Source organism: Abrus precatorius, unplaced genomic scaffold (assembly GCF_003935025.1).
Source record: "Abrus precatorius isolate BTA unplaced genomic scaffold, Abrus_2018 Scaffold6, whole genome shotgun sequence".
Taxonomy (NCBI): Eukaryota; Viridiplantae; Streptophyta; class Magnoliopsida; order Fabales; family Fabaceae; genus Abrus; species Abrus precatorius.
The window spans coordinates 21376288-21397305 of NW_020874406.1; the positions used below are offsets into that span (position 1 = coordinate 21376288).

Here is a 21018-nt window from a genome sequence, read left to right on the forward strand (position 1 = left end):
ATATATATATATATATATATATATATATTAATGTATAAATCACGAAAAGATTTAGGATAAACAAAGATAAACCTTTTAACGTAAAATTTGTTACTGAGATTAAAACACGACGCAAAAGTAGGAATTAGGTGAAAAGCTTTATCTTTTGCCACGTACTACCTCTATAAATTTCATTGACATAGACCAAAAGCTTCGTAATTCCAGAGATTCTGTGTGGTTTTTCTAGTGCTTCTTTTCCATCACTTTTCATAATGGAGAAAGTAACTATTTGTTCTATTCTCCTTTTATTATTTTCCCTGGCTTCAGCAGAAGATGTTACCCTTACAGTGAAAGGGATGACAAACATTGCTACCACAGACGAAAATTTTATTTGTGCAACTTTAGATTGGTGGCCTTCTAATAAATGTGATTACAACCAATGTCCCTGGGGACAAGCTGGCATCCTCAATTTGGTAATTATCTTTCATTTGATATCTCAAATTTGTATTTTAGTAACATTAATCATCATGCATGTTTTCTTCTAATAATTTTTATCAAAAAATAACTATCCCATGTTACTTTCTTTTAATGTTGCAGGACTTGGGTAACAAAATTCTATCAAATGCTGTCAAGGGTACGTTCTCTTTTTCTTGAGTCAAATCATAGCCTATAGAAATTTTTCATGGAAAAAAAAAATTACTAGCCTTTCTGGGCTATTTGGATTTTTTTTTTTCTTTTTCTCTTTCAAAGGAAATCTTATTTGGAAAATTACAATATGTGACATTTTAATGGTCCATGGAGTTGTATATATAATGTGATAGAGTTATGTATCCTATATGTGATAAAGTGTTGATGATCTAATTCCTTGCACAATTTTGGCAGCATTCAATCCCTTGAGAATCAGATTGGGAGGTTCACTGCAAGATCAAATTATTTACCAATTTGGGGAACAAAAGACATGCCCCAATATGACAAAGAAAGATGATGGTTTGTTTGGTTTTAGTGAAGGTTGCCTTCCCCAAAAGAGATGGGATGAAGTAAATGAGTTTGTCAACGAAACTCGGTATTAGCATCCTTTTTCTTAATGTGACTATGCATGTATGCTAACTATATTAGCAACTATAATCTCACATTCCCTTTACTCTTTCTCTTCTGCAGTGTGAAATTCACTTTTGGGTTGAATGCGCTCATGGGAAAGAAAAATTCTGAGAAAGACAAGTTGAATTGGGTGGGAAACTGGAACCCAGAAAATGCCATAAGTCTAATGAAGTACACTATTTCAAAAGGGTACAAAATAGATTCATATGAACTAGGTAAATAAAAATGTTTATATTTAAGTTTTGAATTACATATCCATACGCTTTTCATTTGCTCTCATGCATTATGGTTTATGATGTTTTAATCTAATGCTTATCAGGGAATGAGCTATGCTCTGGTGGGGTAGGTGCTAGAGTAGACAGTGTTCAGTATGCTAAAGATATTACTAAGCTTAGACGTATAGTTAATCGATTGTACTCAAATGCCACTACAAGGCCAAAGGTGCTAGGCCCTGCTGGTTTCTATGGAAAGGAATGGTTTGATAGCTTCTTACAGAATGTAGGACTTGGTGTGGTTGATGGAGTAACTCATCACATTTATAACCTTGGTGCTGGTATGTTTAGATTTTTCCTTATGGGATGGTTCAATTATATACAGTTATTATTGCTTTGTTTGTGTATGTTCCTTGGTGATTGGTTTCTAAGAAATTCTCATAAATGTAGGTGTTGATAAGGATCTTATCACAAAGGTTCAAGACCCATTTTTCTTGAGCCAAACTGCTGAAACTTTCAAAGATATTGCGGTAGCTGTAAGGGAATTCACACCATGGGCAGCACCATGGGTTGGGGAAGCTGGTGGAGCCTATAACAGTGGTGGCAAAGATGTGTCACATACTTTTGTTAATGGATTTTGGTCAGTCTTTAATCTCCAAATAAATTAAGCTATTTGTTGCAATGTTTTTTCCCTTCAAATTGCCTTAGACATTTCAATGTATTCTGAGTTAATAAATAGGTATTTGGACCAGCTGGGCATGACATCAACCTTTAACCACAAGGTTTATTGTAGACAAGCTCTGATTGGAGGAAACTATGGTTTGCTAAACACCACATCCTTCGTTCCTAACCCAGATTATTATGGGTAAGAGTCATATGTGTTAAATAGTATAATCAGATTTTTTAATGTATGAATCAAGTAAAATTTTATATTATAACATTTAATATTTATGTGATATTTTCTAATTTTTAATGAAACTTAATATTTATAGACACTTATTACACACATTAGAAAAACTAATGTCTACTTTATTTAAAATATAATGTGCAAGATGATCCAGATATAATCATATGATTTTACATTAATATTCCATATAAGAGTCAAATAGGGTAAACGTTGTAGACTTCTGATCATGAAAGCAAGACGTGCGTGTGTTTAAGTGATTAAAAGTCTCTTCCTAATTTGTAAGTATGGCTTTTTATCAGAGCGCTTTTGTGGCATCGGCTTATGGGAAGCAATGTGCTCTCTGTTTCTCATGAAGGCTCTCCATATTTGCGTACATATGCTCATTGTTCAAAGAAAGGGGTAAGTCCATTCATCTTCACCTAAACAGTTTTTCTAATCACAATAATAGTAAGGTTTTATTAAAAATTGTAGTGTTTAATATTGTCAATACATTAAATCTTCTTATATCTTATATGGTTTTTTAACATGTATTCTTAATCATACATTAAAAAAATAGTTATCTAAACATCCCAGGTGTATTATTGTGAGACTAACCCCTCAAGCATGCACTACTGTGAGACTAATTAACACCCCATTCCCAACAATTATCTTATGTTTGAACTTAATTTGGTTCTTTAAGTGGGAGACTGCACATAACCCTCGTTTGTTATAACAATTTCATTTTTGGTAATCTCAATGTATAACCATGTTTAATGATATAGAGAGAAAAATGTACCATGTAATACCATAATATGAATTTGAGAAATATAGTTGTTGAATCATCATTAGAGAAGAATGAAGTACTTATAGAGGAGTAATATCATGATGAGGATAATTAATAGAAGTAACACCAAATATATACAATTAATTGAAAAATGACATTTTACAGTACTAATTAATCGGTTTGTCTAAGTTATTCTAATTTCATCTTAAATGAACTAACGAAGTTAAACATTGTATTAAAAATTGTATCAACACTTTATTTAATATTTTTATAAACAAAATTCAATTAGTCCATCTAAGAGAGGTTATTTACCACATGGAATAACTTACACAAATCCATAATTAAAACAAAGTTTTTATATCATCTTAACAGTCAATGACATTTTTTTTATAATGTTGGTTCATTCTCTTCAGCCTGGTGTCACGGTGCTCCTCATAAACATGTCCAATTCCACTGCTTTCAATGTATCCCTTGTCAATGACATGAATCTGTACCCAGATACAGTTGAAGGAAGTGTATCAATGAATGGGTTGGATACAGAGACGAGGGAAGAGTACCATTTGACACCAAAAGATGGAAATATTCAAAGTGATGTGGTGCTGTTGAATGGAACTCCATTAGAGTTGACCAATTCACTAGAAATCCCAGAAATGAAACCAAAGTTGGTTGATCCATCTTCTCCAATCAACATGGAACCTGATTCTATTGTATTTGTGTATATCAAGAGCTTCAATGTGCCAGCATGCCCATAATATTAATCAGCAACAAGTCAACAACACATTAACTTCTTTTTTTTTCCTTTTGCCTTTACATTTTCAGTACCTTACACTTTTGTTTAGTATTTTATTTTCGTTTATAGTCAATTTGAATTTCAAAGATGTTACAGACTTTGGATTACAAGTTTATACATTCAGTTTATTTCCATAACAATTATATATCCATACGACGCAGCTGTTGTGTTTTGGTGAATTGATGCAAAGAGAGGGAAAAAAAGGGCAAATTAGTAATACTCCCTCTCCTTTTTCTTCTTTTTATTTAACGTTTAAGGTTTTGCATAGTAATTAAAAAAATAATTGATGTTTTAAGTTTCATAAAAAAATTATTATTTAACTTTCTATTTTATTTATTATCTTATTCCAACAAATATTAATTATCAAGAGAAAATTTATATGAAAAATATTAATTACTTATTGATTTTACAAAATGAAAATGAAAAGTGAACAAAATAAAATTATTCAACTGTTAATGGAAAAACAATTTGAATAATATTGTTTAAGTCATGTGTGATTTAAGTTTTTAAACTTTTAAACAGTGTATATCGATTAGGTCAAAAGAAAAAAAAAATAGCACATTAAAATTTAATTATTGACAAATTAGTTCTATATATATAATCCTTAATAGTTTAAGTATGCAAAATAGTCCATCTATTAATATTTTTTTTTTATTAAAATGAACAAATTTTGTTGTGGCTTAATGATTTTTTTAATTTTTTTTAATAACTATTTACCAAAATAAAATTAAAAATAAACATGACTATGTTTCGTATTTAAAAGAGATAAAATTATTTTTTTTATTTTTAATCTGTCTATTTCGTCTAAAATAAAGACAAAATTAACTAGAATGTGACACGTGTCACGTGTTTCGTATACAATAGACGGTATACAATAGACGAAAAGGTAAAATATAAATTTGAATTTAAAAATACAGTTCTGCATACACGTAAAATATAAATTTGAATTTAAAAATACAGTTCTACATACACATTTGGACCAATTAAGGAAGGGAAGAGAAGAGAGAGAAAAATCACTTATTTTTTCTCTCTTCCCACTAACACGGTTCATTTATTTTTCTTTACAACTAATCTCATTTAATATTTTTTTTAACTCTACATCATTCACACAGTACAATTCATCACTTATTTTTCTTTCTCATTTTTCTCTCTCTTCCCACTAACACAGTTCATTTATTTTTCTCTTTCTCCACAACCAATCTTATTTAATATTTTCTCGTAACTCTACATCATTCACAAAGCATAATCCATCACTTATTTTTCTCTCTCTTCCCACTATCACTAACACGGTTCATTTATTTTTCTCTTTCTCCACAACTAATCTCATTTAATATTTTCTCGTAATTTTACAACATTCACACAGCACAATTTATTTATTTATCTATCTCTTCCCACTAACACACTTTATTTATTTTTCTCTCCATTCTCTTCCCTTCCCTGATTGGTCTAAGTGTGTTTGCAAAAATGTATTTTTAAATTTAAATTTGTATTTTACCTTTTCGTCTCTATTGTATCGAAACACGTGTCACGTTCTATTGATTTCGTCTCTATTTTAGATGAAATAGACAAATTAAAAATAAAAAAATAATTTCGTCTTCCTTAGATACGAAACACAATCTGATGTGACAAAAATTTGCTCTAAATAGAGAATATGTTTGTTTTTAATTTTATTTTGGTAAATAATTATTAAAAAAATCATTAAGCCTGTTGTTGTATGACTAACAACTTATTTTATTTACCTTTTTATTTTTCTTACTCTCTTCCTGTTTAGTGTTCATTATTAATACCCTGTCCTAGCCCATTCCCATCCTTCTTGGGACTATTGTTTTCATTTTCACTTCTCATCTAATCCTAAAATTAACGAATATTTGCAATTACTATTCTCAAACAATTAATAAAAAAAAATTAAATATTCTTATTGTCAGAAATCTAAAATAAGATTTTTAAGATTAATGAGTAAATTAAATAAACTGTGTAAGTCAACTAACTACAACTCATAAGTTAACCATTTTAAAAATTTTAAGATTAAAGAGAAAATTATGAAAACAATGTATAAATCAACTATTATTTTAGGAAAAATGTTTGTCAAGCTATTAATTTATTCATGCAGAGTGAGTGACTATTTTTAAAGAGCTTATACATATTTTTCTTTTTTGGCCTTATTAAAAGGTTTAGGTTCTTATAGTAACATATTACTATTATTTTTGCTTTTTTTATTCATTTTATAGCGTATAATATTATTTTAGCACTATCAGAATTTTATAATTTAACAATATTATTCTATTTCTATTTTTAAAAATATCGAATGCAATATTATCATTAAAATATTAAATATTGTGAAAAGGAGAATAAAATAGTTTATCATATTTTTAATTTTATTCATTTTCTTTTATTTCAGAAATAAGATATTTTTGAATAAAATTATTATATTTATAAAAAATTATATATAGACTTTTTATACAAGATTTATAATTATAAAAAAAATCCTAAGAGTTAATTTTATTTAACCTACTTTGTGGATTTTTTATTAATATTACAAAAATTTAAAAAACTGCTTAAGAAAAAAAAAAGTAAAAATTCAGCTCATCAATAATGTGGATAAATATTTAGCGTGTGTTTATTTTTTAATGGTTAAGGCATGAAAACCTTATAAAATGAGAGGCACGGGAACAATCAGGTATATTTTTTCAAGAAAGGAAGAAGTTCCACAACACTGTCTTCACTTATTCTTTCCAAAAGAATCAATCAAAGGTGGACTTTAGCATATTGAAATGTGACTTCCTATGCATCCTATCTTATCATATAGGTTGTGTTGTGCAGCACAAAATGTCACCACTGGGAATCCATGCTCTCTCTTTTCATTTGTTTTTAGCCGTCAATTATTCACAGATGCTGAAGACATAGTTGAAATATGCATTAGACAATATGATCTAGAGGGTCACATAAGATACTGACAGCTAAATCTCCAAAGAAGAAAAGAATACCTATCTTCCCCAACAAGGTACTTGAGTGCCAAACATGCAAAGTATATTTAACCTTGCTTGCCCCCACTCCAAATAACAGCCCACAAGAACCTAGGAAAGTATCTTTTCCAAGGTTTCTTCTATTTCAAATAAGCACTTGCAGGTACCCAATGGATCACCCACCATATTATCATCACTCATAGAAGGGAAACCTGAGAACAGAATTTGTAGAGTAAAATGGAGAATTTGTTTAATCAAATAAGGTTAGTTGTTTCTAACTTTTTGTCCTAGACATCTTGGACAGTAAACGTGTTTTGCTATTTCATACCACTATACCAGTGATATTTCTTGCTCAACTGAAATCTGATTAAAGAGGTTTTTGTTTGGGTGCATAACTTATTTTTAAGTGCTTATTCAATAAGCACTTTTTAAACAATTTCTTATGCCATAAGTTTAATCATGAAATTTATTGACATAAGCTAAAATCCACTTATTTTGCTAATCATAGCGTCATAAAGTAGTTTTTCATTCAACAAATATATTTTCACATATTGTGTAAAACCACAACTAAAGGTGCTCATAATTATGTTAGGGTGCAATTTACTGGTGCGGAGGAGAAGAAAGCTGGTCTTGGTGGCACCAAGGATCAGAAAATACCAATACAGAAAACTCAATCTTTCAAAGGTAAAGTTTTTCTCATCCCCTTCAGGGCTTTATTATCCGTATTTCTGTTAGCATATTAGCAAGAAAGTGTGCCATCATGAAGACTTTTCATACGTTGTAAACCATCAACCATGATAAGTTACAAAAATATAATGGAAAAAAATGGATATTCCACTACACCAAATATTGGAACACATCAATGGGGTTATTCTTCTTATTTTATCGATGAGGCAATTTGTTAACAAACTATGGTGACAATAAGCAGAGAAGAAAGAGGGAGGCCAGAATTGGTTCAAGAAACAGTTTGCAAGGAAAACGGATCGTGATGATGACTCAAGAGACATGGAGCATGCTGCTGCAGTAGCTGCTGCAGCATTTGCAATTAATTTGCAAGATGTCTCTGAACATGAAAGCAAGACCAAGGAGGCTTCGTTCACAAAGACCAAAAGCAAGGTGGATGGCACAAAATCTTCAATTTCCCTACTTGGTAGTGCATCCAAGCGACTCTCAAGTAAGGATGCGAACAGAGAACTCCAGTAACTAATAATATCTACCTTTTAAAATTTCCCTAAGTATAGTGAACATTGTCTGCATCATGTTCAGGTTCATTTAAACTTAAGGATGACCAAGGTGGCAAGGTGCCAAAGTCCTCAGTTACAGATGAAAAGAAGCCAGAAGGGGCCATTACACCTGCACCATCAATGAAAAAGACTTCAACTTTCACCGATACAAAGCCCGAGATCCCATCACCAATAATTCCTCCTCCACCTTCAACAAAGCATGACCCTTTAAGACAAACAACTCCACCAACAGATACTGAAAGGCAGAAAAATGCAGATGAATGGGAGAGAACCGAGCTTGAAAATATCAGACAAAGGTATTTAGAAGCCATGTTACATTGAACTTCTACCAAAGAAGCAGTTCTCAATCAGAATTTGAATAAACCCTACCGTAATTGAATCATGCATTTTGTATACTAATGAAAACAAAAATTGTCAGGTACGACAAGTTAAGAGAGAAAATAGATTCATGGGAAAGCAAGAAGAAGATGAATGCTAGACGCAAGCTAGAAAAAGAAGAGGTTTCACTCTGCCATTCTTCATACTTAACTGAAATTAGACTCTACTAAGTTTTGGAGGATTCTACCATGCAATATACATTTTTAAAAGAATATTTCATGCTTGAAAGAGTACATATATAATTATAGGAGACAACTCTTCTAACACTAATCACATTCTTCGGGCATGCGTTTTCCATAGAGAGCTATCGCAGAAGGTACACTTGAAAAATGTGATCAATATAAGAAGAGTTGTTATACCAAAATATATATGACTTAAAAAGTAATTGCAATGTCCACACGAGCCAAGAAGCCCAGCATATCAGCATGTGATTCATCGAACAGCTTATAAAATGATATGCTCTAAAAATATGAGGCAAAAAAGAAATGAAATTTTTAGCCTTATTTTTAAGTTGCTGTTTATTACGTTATTTATTTAACCATATTTGTTTGTCTCTATAATCAAATGCCATCTAAATTAAACTGTTAAATGCTCCCATAGATAATGTCAGATGAAGTCTTTGGTCTAACTTGGTAAACATCAATGGGGTTATTCCTTAACACTTAAGTTTAGAACCGTGTAAATAGATGATGATGATATGTGCAAAACAATTGACATTCTAATTTCCATTGAACAATTACCAGTGTGACCCAATTTTGCTGCATTAGACCTCAAATAAAGCATCAGAGTTGTGGTCGCCTAATCACCAAACAATATAATTTGGACAATGGCTGACAGTAGAAGAATAGGCTTAAAGAAAACTAAAATGAGGACAGCTCAAAAATGTTTGAGGGAATAAAAATTTAAGCCATAAATTTAAGTATATAGACCAGACATCTATTGCCTAATCACGATATTTTGAAACTGCAGAGAGATCTTATACAGAGAAAGTTGAAAGCTTGGGATGATTTTCAGACCAAGTACAAGTATATAGATCAAATTGCAGTGGGAGCAAGAACCAAGGCAGAAGAAAGCCGAAAAAATGAAGAGCTAAAAGCTAAAGAGAAGGCAAACGTAATTCGAACAACAGGCAAGCTGCCACGGATTTGCTTCTGCTTCTGAGATCACCAACTATGTAACATCACTGGATTGGGGGAACAAAAGGAGATCTAAGAATGTTTTATAGTTATATCTATAGCTTAATCCTCATTTCCAGTAAAACAAGACAACTTCCTACAACAATTAGAAGAAGAAAAACTGAAAACTGAAACAGATACGTGACTTACTTCTTGTATGTGGCAACTTTTCTTGCTTTAGATTTTAGTTTTGGTTAAAAATATTACCCACCACAGTACGAGTGTCAACTCTATTTTCAGGAAATGACAGGCTAACCAAGAAAATGATTTATCATGTTATGAAACGCTGGGAATGACAAGCTAAATTGATTTATTTTAGTCTTGCTTTATATCTTGTTCTTTTTTTAATTTCTAATATTAGATAAGATGATATAACATTATTTGCTTTATTATCTTAATGTGTATTAAATGTAGTATAGGATACTCATCTAACTATTGTATCATATTTTTTCTTATCCTATAGTTTAGTCAAGCAAACCCAAACAGTTTTTTTACCCCATGATTTTCACTTTAGCACTTAAAGTTAACTTGTGAAGAAGCCGCAAACATTAGACGCCAACGGCAAACCTCTATCTGAAGGTGCATTAGTTAGTGTGTACTATTTAACATCATTACAACGGAAAAAGAAATGTTTCGAATTCAAGAAAATACAGAAAAGAAGCATGGATGGGATACCAAAATTGCTACAACATCGACCATGTTTATGCAAAAATAAAGTAGGAGCTGCAATTAATCATCGCTTCTGTCACTCTGCGCGGTCAACGGAAGATTATAAATACCTACATCATCACACCTCTCCAACGCGGGCTCAAAGAAAAATTATAGAAAGGTCAGGGCGACCGAACCAGAATATACGATCAGCTATCCCGACAAGTGACAATCCAGTGCCAAACAAGTCATTAACTGGGTCGATATGTTTTAGCTTAAAATCATCTATAATCAAGGTTTTTATAAACTTTCTTTTGCAGAGTCTAGCCATTTTTCAAACCATTTTGTTAATGAACAGGAAAAACATAGACCAAAACGACATTTATGTTCAGGTCCAAACCAAGCCGCAACTACTGATAATATTGCATGAAAAAATTCCAGCAAATAATAACATAACCATAGTCATTTGATACATAGACGTTTCAGCATGAGGACATTCTTTGTACAATGTTTAATCACCCATTTCAGTAAGAAAAAAAAAAAGGAATTAAGAATCAAATTACAACAGCAAAAAAAAAAAAAATCAAATTCCTCTCAAGATATTCAACTTAAAGTTGTTATGAAAATGGCATAAAAACTACAAAGAAATAAAACCATAAAAATAAGAAAACCTAAAAATAACAAAGAAATTACCAGAGTATAAAATCAATCCAAAGATATGCAGTGAATTTGTGAAGTTGGATTGACATGTAAGGGGCTGCGCTATAGTAATGCTATGTTTTAAGAAGTTATTTCTCTTAACAGCCTCTGGATTGTAGGGTATGTAAAGTACAATACAAGGAAAGATGGGATAGCAAAAAGAATAGTGACTAGCAAGTAAAGGATTAAAATAACAGCACTGCAGGGAATTGCAAAAAAGGCAATCAGAAGGAAAACAACGACTAATGGGAACTTAGATGTAAAGTGAATGAAGAAATCCAGAGATTTATGAAGGGAAAAGTAGTGTGTCTCTCCATCACGGGCACCACCATCACTGTTAGATCCCAACTGTCCAGAACAATGACTTATTGTGGTCCTTCTTATGTTACAATTAGTAAGTTGACTTCCCAAAAGGTTGCACTTCGGAGACCAAACTGGTTGGCTGTCCACACCAGTGGAAATGAGCTTATGCCTATCACCATTTAGGCTCTCAACCATCCAAAGAAGGAAGAAGTTCTTGCAAGGATATTTAAGATTTCCTTTGTAAATAAACCGGAATGATAAGAGGTGGCACCATGGACAAGAAATGAAGGGCGGGATCTTGATTTGTTGAGTAGGAAATTTCACCACAGCCCACTGAAGTCCCAGGACACAATTTTTGCAGAGGGTGTGACCACACCATAAGACATATGGTATATTCTCAACTATGTTGAAAGATTCCCAACATATCGGGCATTCCAGCACTTCATCTCTGCTAGCATTAGAGCAGACCTCATCATCCGAGCATTCTGTACCAGTTTGACTTGTTAGCTCTTTGGAGCTTCTTTTCATTCCAATGCTTGTAAGGGCATTTGATGCAAAACTCCACATCATGAAAGATGAACAGCTTTACAATGCAAAGGCAGCAATCATTGAAATATCAGTATATACTCCATTGTCCATAAAAAGAATCACTTCCCATGAATCTGAGCCTCAGCAGTTACTAGTACCCTGTAGACATAAAAGCCCCTTTGATCACAATTATAATCTACAAAAGAGGGGGGAAAAAAAAAAAACCTTTAGTTTGACTATGACTGTCAGAGGAAATACAATGCATGCCATCTTAAGATACAATGCAGAAAGAAAAACTAACATAACTTCCATCTATCAGTGTATCACTGTATATACTAACTTTTTAACAGCACATATAACAAAACTAATCTATCAAGCATCGTTTGACATCCAAGACAAGTAGACCCAAATTAATAGAACCACAAGTTTCTGTGTCAAAATTGAATGGCCACAAACTTCAACAAGCTCAAGCTATGAAGGGATTATTAGCAAGAAATACGTAATGGGGGGCGGGGGGATGCTGATGCAGTTGTTAACAGTACTGTATCTGCCATTTCTAAAAAGCATAATCTGTAAGACAACATGATTAAATTTATTCTGAATTTTTACAAACCAGACAAAGGGTTAATCAGAAATTGTCAAGTTTCAACCACCAAAAAGTACCATATCATAGTGCCACATGCAACTCCACAAAAAAAAAGGCAAAGAATAAAACAAATACTAAAAAATCTGACAATTAGATATGGAATGTATCAGAAAAGCAATTTTGGCTTGATGAAAACAGAGCTTATACAGTGAATCCTAGCATTTAACCATATGCAAATATCAAAAACTGAAAGGCAAATGCTAACTCAGGGCACAGGTTAAGGAATCAAAAGTAGAAAGTTTTTGTCTGAATATATTATCAACGCACCTCTGCTCGTGATTTTCATGATTTTCAATGCAGTTCAACGTGATTTCTAATAAAAACTTTCCACTTTTAATTTCTTAACTAGTACCCCAAGTGTTGTGTTGCCTAGGTGACTATGTCCAATCAACAATGATTGATCAACAGCTTTTAACTCAACAAACAGCAATTCCATCTCTAAAACGTTCTCAACATACTTCAATCCCAATCATAACGATCGATCAAAAAAATTTCTCGAGATCACAAAATGAAGTTATATTTCGATTAACAAAACCTAACTCAAGCTATCTTCGTTTTCTTCTTCCACCAAAGTTAACCACATAAGGAAATTAAAAAAAAAAAACTAGTTGTAGAACCTGAAATCCAGATTGTAAAGGTAAATGAACAAATTGCGAGGGAAAATCTCACCGTTAACATGAAGTGTAAGATTGGAGAAGCAATGGAATGCGTTTTGCTTTGGGATTTCGCGATGAAAGAACGAATCTGGAAAAGTGGAGAGGAAAGAGTAGAGATCGACAGAGGAAGATTGGGCTCTCTCTCTCTCTCTCTCTCTCTCTCTCTCTCTCTCTCTCTCTCTCTCTCTCTCTCTCTCTCTCTCTCGAACAAGGAACAGAATTCCAGGGACCAGCGCCGGTCAATTCTGCGTTATCCTCGCTTTATTCTAATGGAAATATTAAATAAATACTTTGGGATTTCTTTTTAATGAAAACTTTTGTTTTTATGAATAATTATAAAATTATTACCTAACTTTTATTTTTTTTTACTTGTAAAAATAGTTTAATTTATCAACCATCGGTAATATGTTATAAATATAATTTGTATATTAATTATTATATAAAAAAAATTATTGATATAATAATTCTTTTTTTTCTAACAAGTATCTTTCATTTGAAATAATTTTGTTCAAGTTAGAAAGACTACTAAAGTAAAAGTTTTTTTAAAATATTTAATATAACTACATTTAGAATTAAGTAACAATATAAAAATTTATTTATACTATTAATATATATAAATTAATTTTTTTGAAAATATACATAGAAATAATTTTTTTCTATTTAATGTATCATTTTTTAAGTAAAAAAAAATACACAAAGATAACTGATAAGATTATATTTTGTAGTTATTTATAAGAAAATATTTTCACAAATAAAACAATACTTATTTTTTAAAACAATTGAATCAAAGTGAGTGTTTATTTGTTTCTGCAGTAGAATTTTTGAAATCATTTTTTTTATTTTGTTAAAATATTATTATATGTCTTATAAAGTAAAATGATTCTAACGACTCGAACGGACTTCAAGCGTATTTTTGGTGAAATTTTGAAAAAATAAATAATACTATGCAAGGAGCTGAATCATATTATAATATATTTTTTATTATTAATTAAAAATTATAAAAATAATTCATAATCTTAAATTAATATTTCTCTTATACTTTTTTAATTTTAATAAATTTTAAATAATAGTGAAAAGTACATTAAAAAATGTATTACTATACATACATGCAGTTGTAAAAACAAATAAGCAGAAGACAATACAAATAAGTAAATCATAATACAATCTGTTTATGACACTCATGGTCAATGATTTGGTGATTTTATCATTTATCATCATCAGCTTAATGGTAATTATTTTGTTGAACTAAATGCATTCAAATTCCAAGCCACAACATTTTGTAAATCTAACCTCTCCTCATATTAAATTACTCCTCTTCTAATCAGATTAGCATTCTTAGGGATTCTAAATTGAAAAATCCTGATCTTTCACTTTCAATTTATTATATATATAGTGACTTCTAGTTTCCATCGGAAATATCCCCTCCTCCAATTCCATTTTTCATTCCTTCAAACACCAGAATCTCCTATTATTATTTTCTTGTTACAGGCTATGTTATATACTAGTTTCCATTCCTTCAACCATATTATGCTTCACCTCTTTCAAAAGAAAATTTCCTGCTGTTAGAATTGTATAACTCTTCAGGTTCAAGCCAATCAATTGGCTTTTGTCGAAATTTGCTTTCAAATCTGAGGCTAATTCTAACAGCTGCATTAATATTGCTCCAATGACCTTAATATTTTATTTTATTTCTTCCATTAGCTTCCCCTAACAACACTGCATATTGCAGGTGGTATTCCATTGTCTCCTCAATTTGCATTTAAAATTCTAAGAAAAAAAACTTCACTGACAATGCTCATCAATTTGCTCAAACCTTCAGCTACAGAACAAAAATGGAAAGATGACAATGGGTCATCCTATCCTAAGCCTCTCACAACATTGAATTGTTATCATTCATCAAAACTGATACTTGATCGAGCAAATTAATGTCAAACATTCGTTAAACCACAACCAAATGCTATCAAACCCTTTAGCCATCACGAGGTCTAAATATTTCCAACTCATTCCATTACATGTCTTTTGAAAATCTACCATTAATAAGACACAATTCCTTCTCCTTCTTATGACTCATTCACTATTTCATTAACAATGACTAACCCCATCGACAATTTGCCTGCCTTTTATATTTGTTGGATTGCTATTGAAGCTCGTAAGTTGTTTTGTTTGCAATGAGTTCATTTGATTTTGGGAGTTGGGCTTAGTCTTTGTAAAAAAAAAAAAATCCTAATCCGAAGTGTTTGTTTTGGGTGTATTTTGATCTTGACTTTGAAATTACGAACTGCCATTTGAGATGACAACATCATCAGTGTTTGTGTTTGTTCTGAAGGAAAAGTTAAACCACAAATGTCAATAATGTACCAAAGATGAGAACGTCTCGCTCGTTCTGTCGATAGAATGACAACATAGTGTGCCAGTTTCAGCCACAGGACATTAAGGTGATCATGTATCACCTAAAACATATTCATAAAATATATTCTCTCGAAATTTTTATAAAAAAATTATTTTTTTAATTATAAAAAAAAAAATTCTACTTTTATGTTTTATGTTTAAATTATAATTATTTTTACTTTTAGATATATTCTCTCATAAAATCATGGTGCTGTGTTCTAAATGGCAACATAGTGAATCCGTGATAGGACATGATGTCTTATGCCACCAATCATTTTACATATATAAAAGAACATCATGAACCCAGAAAGCTAATGTTGTTTTATTCATTGAAATGGGATTCCATTTGAACCCATATAGCAAACGGTTTACCTCAGAGGAGTGAATCTGAGAGCACAAGGTGGATTGGTTTGGACAGCTATATATCATGTATTGGTATCTAGTATCTCTGTATAATATGAATTTACTTTGTGTTCTCAGGTCACCCCTTTGAGCCAACCTCTGTTGACATGAAAAAAATGAACCCTTATATCTCTAGTTGTCATCTTTTTATCACCACCTTTCTGTTATATTGTTTTCAGATTTCAGGAAATGTTTCAGGTTGCCCTTGTAGTCCCTTTCAAGCAGAAATTTCCAATCAAACAATATCTATCAATGTTGTTACTTTTACATTTCATTCTCTATACTTATTCTCTACACCTCCCTTTTATCGGAGAAAAACAAATTAGAAGAGAAATAAGTGGAATTTTTCTCTTATGTTTTTCAATCAAAGGGAGTTGTGGAGGAAAAGTTTAGATATTGAAGTGTAAGAATAGCATCATTGTGAAGTACAAGTGGCTGCAGCCATTTCCACAATTTCATTAGTCCCATGTTGGAAACTAACGGAAACTCCATGTTTGAGGTTTTAGCTCTTCGGAAACGTAGAATGTGTAAATCTCGAAGTGAGTCTTTGAGATTATATGAGATAGGCATTTTATTTTATTTTTTTAATTTCTTTGTAAAAACTTAACTTAAATGTCATTTTACAAAATCAAGAAATAACTAAAAAAAATTAAAATATAAAAAATATAAGTGGGACTGGAAAACCATTTTATGTCATCACCTAACCATAAAATTTTATTTTTATTTTATTTTTTTTACTAATTAAGCATGCAATCTTTGGATGCATGTTAAATTACTCTATAATAATGTTTATTTAATTTAGTGTTACTTAATTTTGTAAAATAAATATTAATATTTAAGTATTTTCAATTAAAATTAATTTTACTTTAAAACCCGTGGTAGAACTTAAAAATAAGTTAAGCAATCAAAATAAATTAAGTAATTTAGCAAAAAAAATAAGAAGTCATCACTCATCAGTATCTAAAATTATTAATTAAAAATATAAATAAATATTTACTCTCATAATTTTTAATAAAAAATTATTATGTATTACTACTAAAGTAAGGTAAGATAAATGAGAAACTCTTACTGATAAAAGAAAGGAGAAATTATTTATTTGATTTTAGCGAAGGAAAATTCAAGGAGAAAGTGAAATGGAAATGGAAGTGGAAACGAAAGAGAAGCAACGAGAGATGAAAGAGAAGGACTTGTTCAAAGCAGCTGAAGAAGGTGACTACTCAACCTTCGAATCACTCTCACCTGAAACCCTCTCCAAAGCCCTCTCTCTTAGGAACGAAGACGCTCGTTCTCTTCTTCATGTCGCAGCTTCTTCTGGTCACTCCCAGGTCTCCATTTCCCCCTTCTCAATTGGGTCTTCTTATTCCCCTAAAAATTTGTTCTTTTTGCATTTATCCAAAATCCATAATTAGGGTTTCCAGTTATAAAAACCGTTGTTTTCATGACTGTGAATGGGAATGAATGTATCAGGTGGTGAAGATACTGTCATGTTCTGAAGCATCAGCTGGTGTGATAAATTGTGCCGATGAAGAAGGGTGGGCACCGCTTCATTCTGCTGCCAGCATTGGGAATTTGGAGATAGTGGAGACTTTGTTGACCAAAGGTCAATGCTTTTATTAACCTTTACCGATTGTTTATTACTTAATTGTTTTTTAGAAATTGATTGAATTGTTGTAAGCTAGGTGGATAAGTCTATTGTATGCTTCCTGAGACTGATGTGTTTGATTCATTTGAAATTAAGTGTAGTGCTTAATATTAAGAAGGAGATTAAATTATACATATGGACTGATATCTTTTTTCTAAAACTATAATTTTAATTTATAATGAGAAACTCTTACTTCATGGGGGTGTGGTGTAATGCTGATTTCTATTGCTTATTATATTTAGATAGAGTTGAGAAGTACCTTTCTCTATCTCCATATTTTTTTCCCTTTTCCCCATTTTATATACTCTTTTTTGGACATATAGTTGCAAAGATTTTGTATTGATGTAGCACGTGAATGAAAAAGGTGGTAAAGTTTCGGCTATTTTGCATTTCACATATCTATTGATTGATTGCGTAGGCTGTTCAGTGTTGTTTTAATTTGCGGAATAGTTCTTAAGGTTCAAAAGTCTGGTAATAAAATGTAATACCAATGACCTATAACTTCGTGACTATATTTGTCTGCAATGCAGAGAGATTCATCAATTATCTTAAATGTTCTTGTTCTTCATGTTTGGTAGGAGCTGATGTTAATCTGAAAAACGATGGGGGTCGCACTGCTTTACACTATGCAGCCAGCAAAGGTTGGTTGAAGATTGCTGAAATACTCATCTCCCATGATGCCAAAATTAATATAAAGGACAAGGTCGTGGCATGGAAACATTTGATGTTTGTGGCACTACAGTTTCAATGTATCACCCTTTTTCAATAATCACATTGTTAAATATCACAGTTATAATAATTTAGTGTATGTCTTGTACTATGGTCAGGTTGGTTGTACCCCATTACATCGAGCAGCTAGCACCGGGAACTCTGAGCTGTGTGAACTTTTGATTGAAGAAGGAGCCGAGGTTGATGCTGTCGATAGAGCTGGTCAAACTCCTCTAATGGATGCTGTGATTTGCCATAACAAAGAGGTATACTTATTCTATGCATGCATGTCTTTATACTGTATAACAGTAAACTGAAAGTATTTGTAACCATATTGTATCTGTCTATACAATATTTCTCAGAAATCTGTGCATATTTTTGGTAAATGCTCTGCTAATGATTTTTGTAGATGCTCTGCTAATGATTTTGTAGATGCTCTGTTTTGTTTTTCAATTTTGACAACTTCACCATAATGATTAATGAATTTGTTTGCAAAATTCGAATCTCCATGGGTATTAAATAAGTGGGCTTAATTTCTTGGTTCATTTGTTATTTTTCTATGATCCAATGGCTTCATAAGTTTCTTTACATGTGAATTTTTCAAGAAAAATTCTATATTTATCTTTCATACTGGTATTTTTCTCTGAATTTGATTTTTTTTAACAATTATTTCTTAATATTCATCTCAGATTAAAACTGTGCTAGGACCTTGCTTGTAAGTTGTAATACCTGATTAACAACAGCGAAGCATTCAATGCCAGTCACGAGCTGTGCAATAGTAATTGTTCTTTACTAAATTCTGATGTGGGTTCTTATTCGTTTTACTGTCTCCTACTCTCCTTGATTCCTTTTTAAAATTTAAAAAGATAATGGTAAGAGTGTTTGGATTTTTATTTATAAACAAATGAATGCATTGTGCCTAGAGTGGAAATAATCTTAAAAGTGAACCATTTTTGGTAATTATATTAAAAAAAAGGTGTACTCATATTTCTTCTCACACCTTAGTCACTTATAATGCTCATTATGTTATAATAAATTGCTGATAAGTGCCCTAGTGTCAATCTCATTTTACCTTAAAGAACAATTGATATTCCTAGAATGATATTTAAGCTTGTATAAAATACAAAAGCTGGTTAGCTGCAATAGCATGCATTTTCACAAGATATCAAATAATTTGCTATACTACCATTGAAAAGAAAATCTCTCCTAGTGCATCCTTCCCCCTCTGAGAAAATCTCACCTCAACTTATGAGGTGCAGCTCCAAATTTTACATTTCTAAAAATTTCCATCATCATGGTGCTGCAATTTGGGTGCTGAAGTGGTCAACTGCTAGATAAGCAAAATTGAATTTAAAATGGACTCCGCACAACACACACATGGAAGTGTTGTTCCAGGGATGTTAAAGCATCACCAATCGAGTGCTATGGCATTGGACCATGTTGTTTCCTCTGTAATTTTGTAATTTGTATATATAGAAGTAGATTGATTTCAATAATGAAGAATATGTTTTGACAGTTTTGTTATTGGTGTCTCGTAATTGTGGAGCATCGTATATTATAATTCTCTTTCCTACGTTCGGTTTACAGGCAGCCCTCCTTCTGATACGACATGGAGCGAATGTGGATGTGGAGGACAAGGAAGGGTACACAGTGCTGGGTCGAGCTACAGATGAATTTAGACCAATATTAATTGATGCTGCCAAGACCATGCTTGAGTGATACAACTACAAGAAAATGAGAAAATTGTCAGTGAGGCCTAAGAGAGCATGTTGCAGTAAAGAGAGTTTGTTTTGCTGAAGACTTGTTTTCTGTGGATGAAAATTTTCATTTATATAATCTTCAGAAACTGAAGGGAAGAAGTTTTCATACTGTTTATAAACACGAGTTTCTAAAAAAAAGCGCTCTGCTTTCCAACTCATTGATAGACCTGCCTTGATAACCAAATTGTTTACACATCTCTCCGTTCTACTTTTTGGTCTTTATTCTCATTTCTCGCATCACAACACACTTTTGCACTGTGTGTGTCTGTTCTTGTCCATAGTTTACAGGTCCCTGCTCTTTTGTTACTGTTCTATCCATGATTGGTATTTTTCTAATGTTTGTTTCTTTATTTCTTTTCCTTCCCAACTTCTTTGCTCTTAGTTGATATATCAAATGTGTTCTATTTTTATATATTATATCTCCTTTTTTAACTTCATTTTTGTGTCCTCATTCCTATTATATGAATGTCTTAAAACACACTTTGGAAAATGAGATGAAAGAAAATAGAGAGACGAGAAAATGTAGGTTAGTGTGCTATCCTTTGGTTTGAGTGAAAAAGTAAAGAAAGAACACGTGAATTTCATCTTTTCTTTATTGTTTGGAGAGTGAGAAGAAAGACTACGGGCCATTTGGATGCAGAAAATATTTTCTAGCTTTAATTTTTAATAACGAAAATATCACATTATTTTAATTTTGTTTCTAGTTTTCTAATATTTATGCAGTAAACAGTAAAAATAGAAAAAGTTGTTTTTCACTATTTTCTATACAAATATTTGAATATAGGAAACAAAATGAGAATAATGTGATATTTTTGTGATTAAAAGAGAAAATAGAAAGTGTTCTCTGAAATTTAAAATTTATTTTGTCTTCATTTTTTTCACTTTTAATTACAAAGTTGTCACTTCATTTTATTATGTTTCTTAAATTTAAAGATTTGTACAGAAAATCATGAAAATGAAATAAAAAATATTTCTTATACATATACTTAAAAATAGAAATCAAATTGAAAACAAGTTATAGTTTTATAATTAAAAATGAAAAAAAAAAGAATTTTTTTAAAACTGACCAGCCCTCCAGTTTTTCAACTAAAAGGCATCTTTGTAGCTGGTAACTCTTCTAACCATCATT

At 31.4% G+C, this 21018-nt stretch overlaps 3 protein-coding genes and 1 pseudogene across 5 annotated transcripts; 3 read left to right on the forward strand and 1 right to left on the reverse strand.

Annotated features, from left to right (window-relative positions):
- Positions 1 to 251: 251 nt before the first annotated feature.
- Positions 252 to 3711, forward strand: LOC113870382 (annotated as a pseudogene).
- Positions 3712 to 6708: 2997 nt separating this feature from the next.
- Positions 6709 to 9830, forward strand: LOC113869705 (remorin-like). Of its 2 annotated transcripts, XM_027506159.1 has the most exons (7): positions 6823 to 6975; positions 7305 to 7396; positions 7641 to 7886; positions 7979 to 8252; positions 8375 to 8456; positions 8635 to 8638; positions 9296 to 9649. In XM_027506159.1, the coding sequence occupies exons 1-7, from the start codon at positions 6950 to 6952 to the stop codon at positions 9493 to 9495; spliced, it is 924 nt and encodes a 307-aa protein (XP_027361960.1). In that variant the 5' UTR covers positions 6823 to 6949; the 3' UTR covers positions 9496 to 9649. The 2 variants fall into 2 exon arrangements, with proteins under 2 accessions (XP_027361961.1, XP_027361960.1); XM_027506160.1 differs by lacking the exon at positions 8635 to 8638 and having other exon boundaries at positions 6709 to 6975; positions 9304 to 9830.
- A 713-nt stretch (positions 9831 to 10543) lies between these two features.
- Positions 10544 to 13247, reverse strand: LOC113869327. Of its 2 annotated transcripts, none has more exons than XM_027505599.1 (2): positions 13003 to 13247; positions 10544 to 11883 (listed from the first exon to the last, which is right to left on the reverse strand). In XM_027505599.1, exon 2 carries the CDS (start codon positions 11727 to 11729, stop codon positions 10938 to 10940), a length of 792 nt encoding a protein of 263 aa, XP_027361400.1. In that variant the 5' UTR covers positions 11730 to 11883; positions 13003 to 13247; the 3' UTR covers positions 10544 to 10937. The 2 variants fall into 2 exon arrangements, with proteins under 2 accessions (XP_027361400.1, XP_027361401.1); XM_027505600.1 differs by having other exon boundaries at positions 10548 to 11846; positions 13003 to 13241.
- A 3574-nt stretch (positions 13248 to 16821) lies between these two features.
- Positions 16822 to 20297, forward strand: LOC113869390 (26S proteasome non-ATPase regulatory subunit 10). The gene is made up of 5 exons (XM_027505695.1): positions 16822 to 17104; positions 17247 to 17379; positions 18000 to 18124; positions 18249 to 18395; positions 19717 to 20297. The coding sequence occupies exons 1-5, from the start codon at positions 16913 to 16915 to the stop codon at positions 19846 to 19848; spliced, it is 729 nt and encodes a 242-aa protein (XP_027361496.1). The 5' UTR covers positions 16822 to 16912; the 3' UTR covers positions 19849 to 20297.
- The last annotated feature ends 721 nt before the right edge of the window (positions 20298 to 21018 follow it).

Excerpts from the sequence above, each read along its gene's own strand:
- LOC113869390 (XM_027505695.1), top strand. The coding sequence starts at position 16,913 with ATGGAAATGGAAGTGGAAACGAAAGAGAAGCAACGAGAGATGAAAGAG. Across the intron at positions 17,380-17,999 it reads GGAGACTTTGTTGACCAAAG|GAGCTGATGTTAATCTGAAA; the intron begins GTCAATGCTTTT and ends CATGTTTGGTAG. Across the intron at positions 18,396-19,716 it reads TGATTTGCCATAACAAAGAG|GCAGCCCTCCTTCTGATACG; the intron begins GTATACTTATTC and ends TTCGGTTTACAG.
- LOC113869705 (XM_027506159.1), top strand. The coding sequence starts at position 6,950 with ATGGAGAATTTGTTTAATCAAATAAG. Across the intron at positions 7,887-7,978 it reads TGCATCCAAGCGACTCTCAA|GTTCATTTAAACTTAAGGAT; the intron begins GTAAGGATGCGA and ends CATCATGTTCAG. Across the intron at positions 8,253-8,374 it reads CTTGAAAATATCAGACAAAG|GTACGACAAGTTAAGAGAGA; the intron begins GTATTTAGAAGC and ends AAAAATTGTCAG.
- LOC113869327 (XM_027505599.1), bottom strand. The coding sequence starts at position 11,729 with ATGATGTGGAGTTTTGCATCAAATGCCCTTACAAGCATTGGAATGAAA.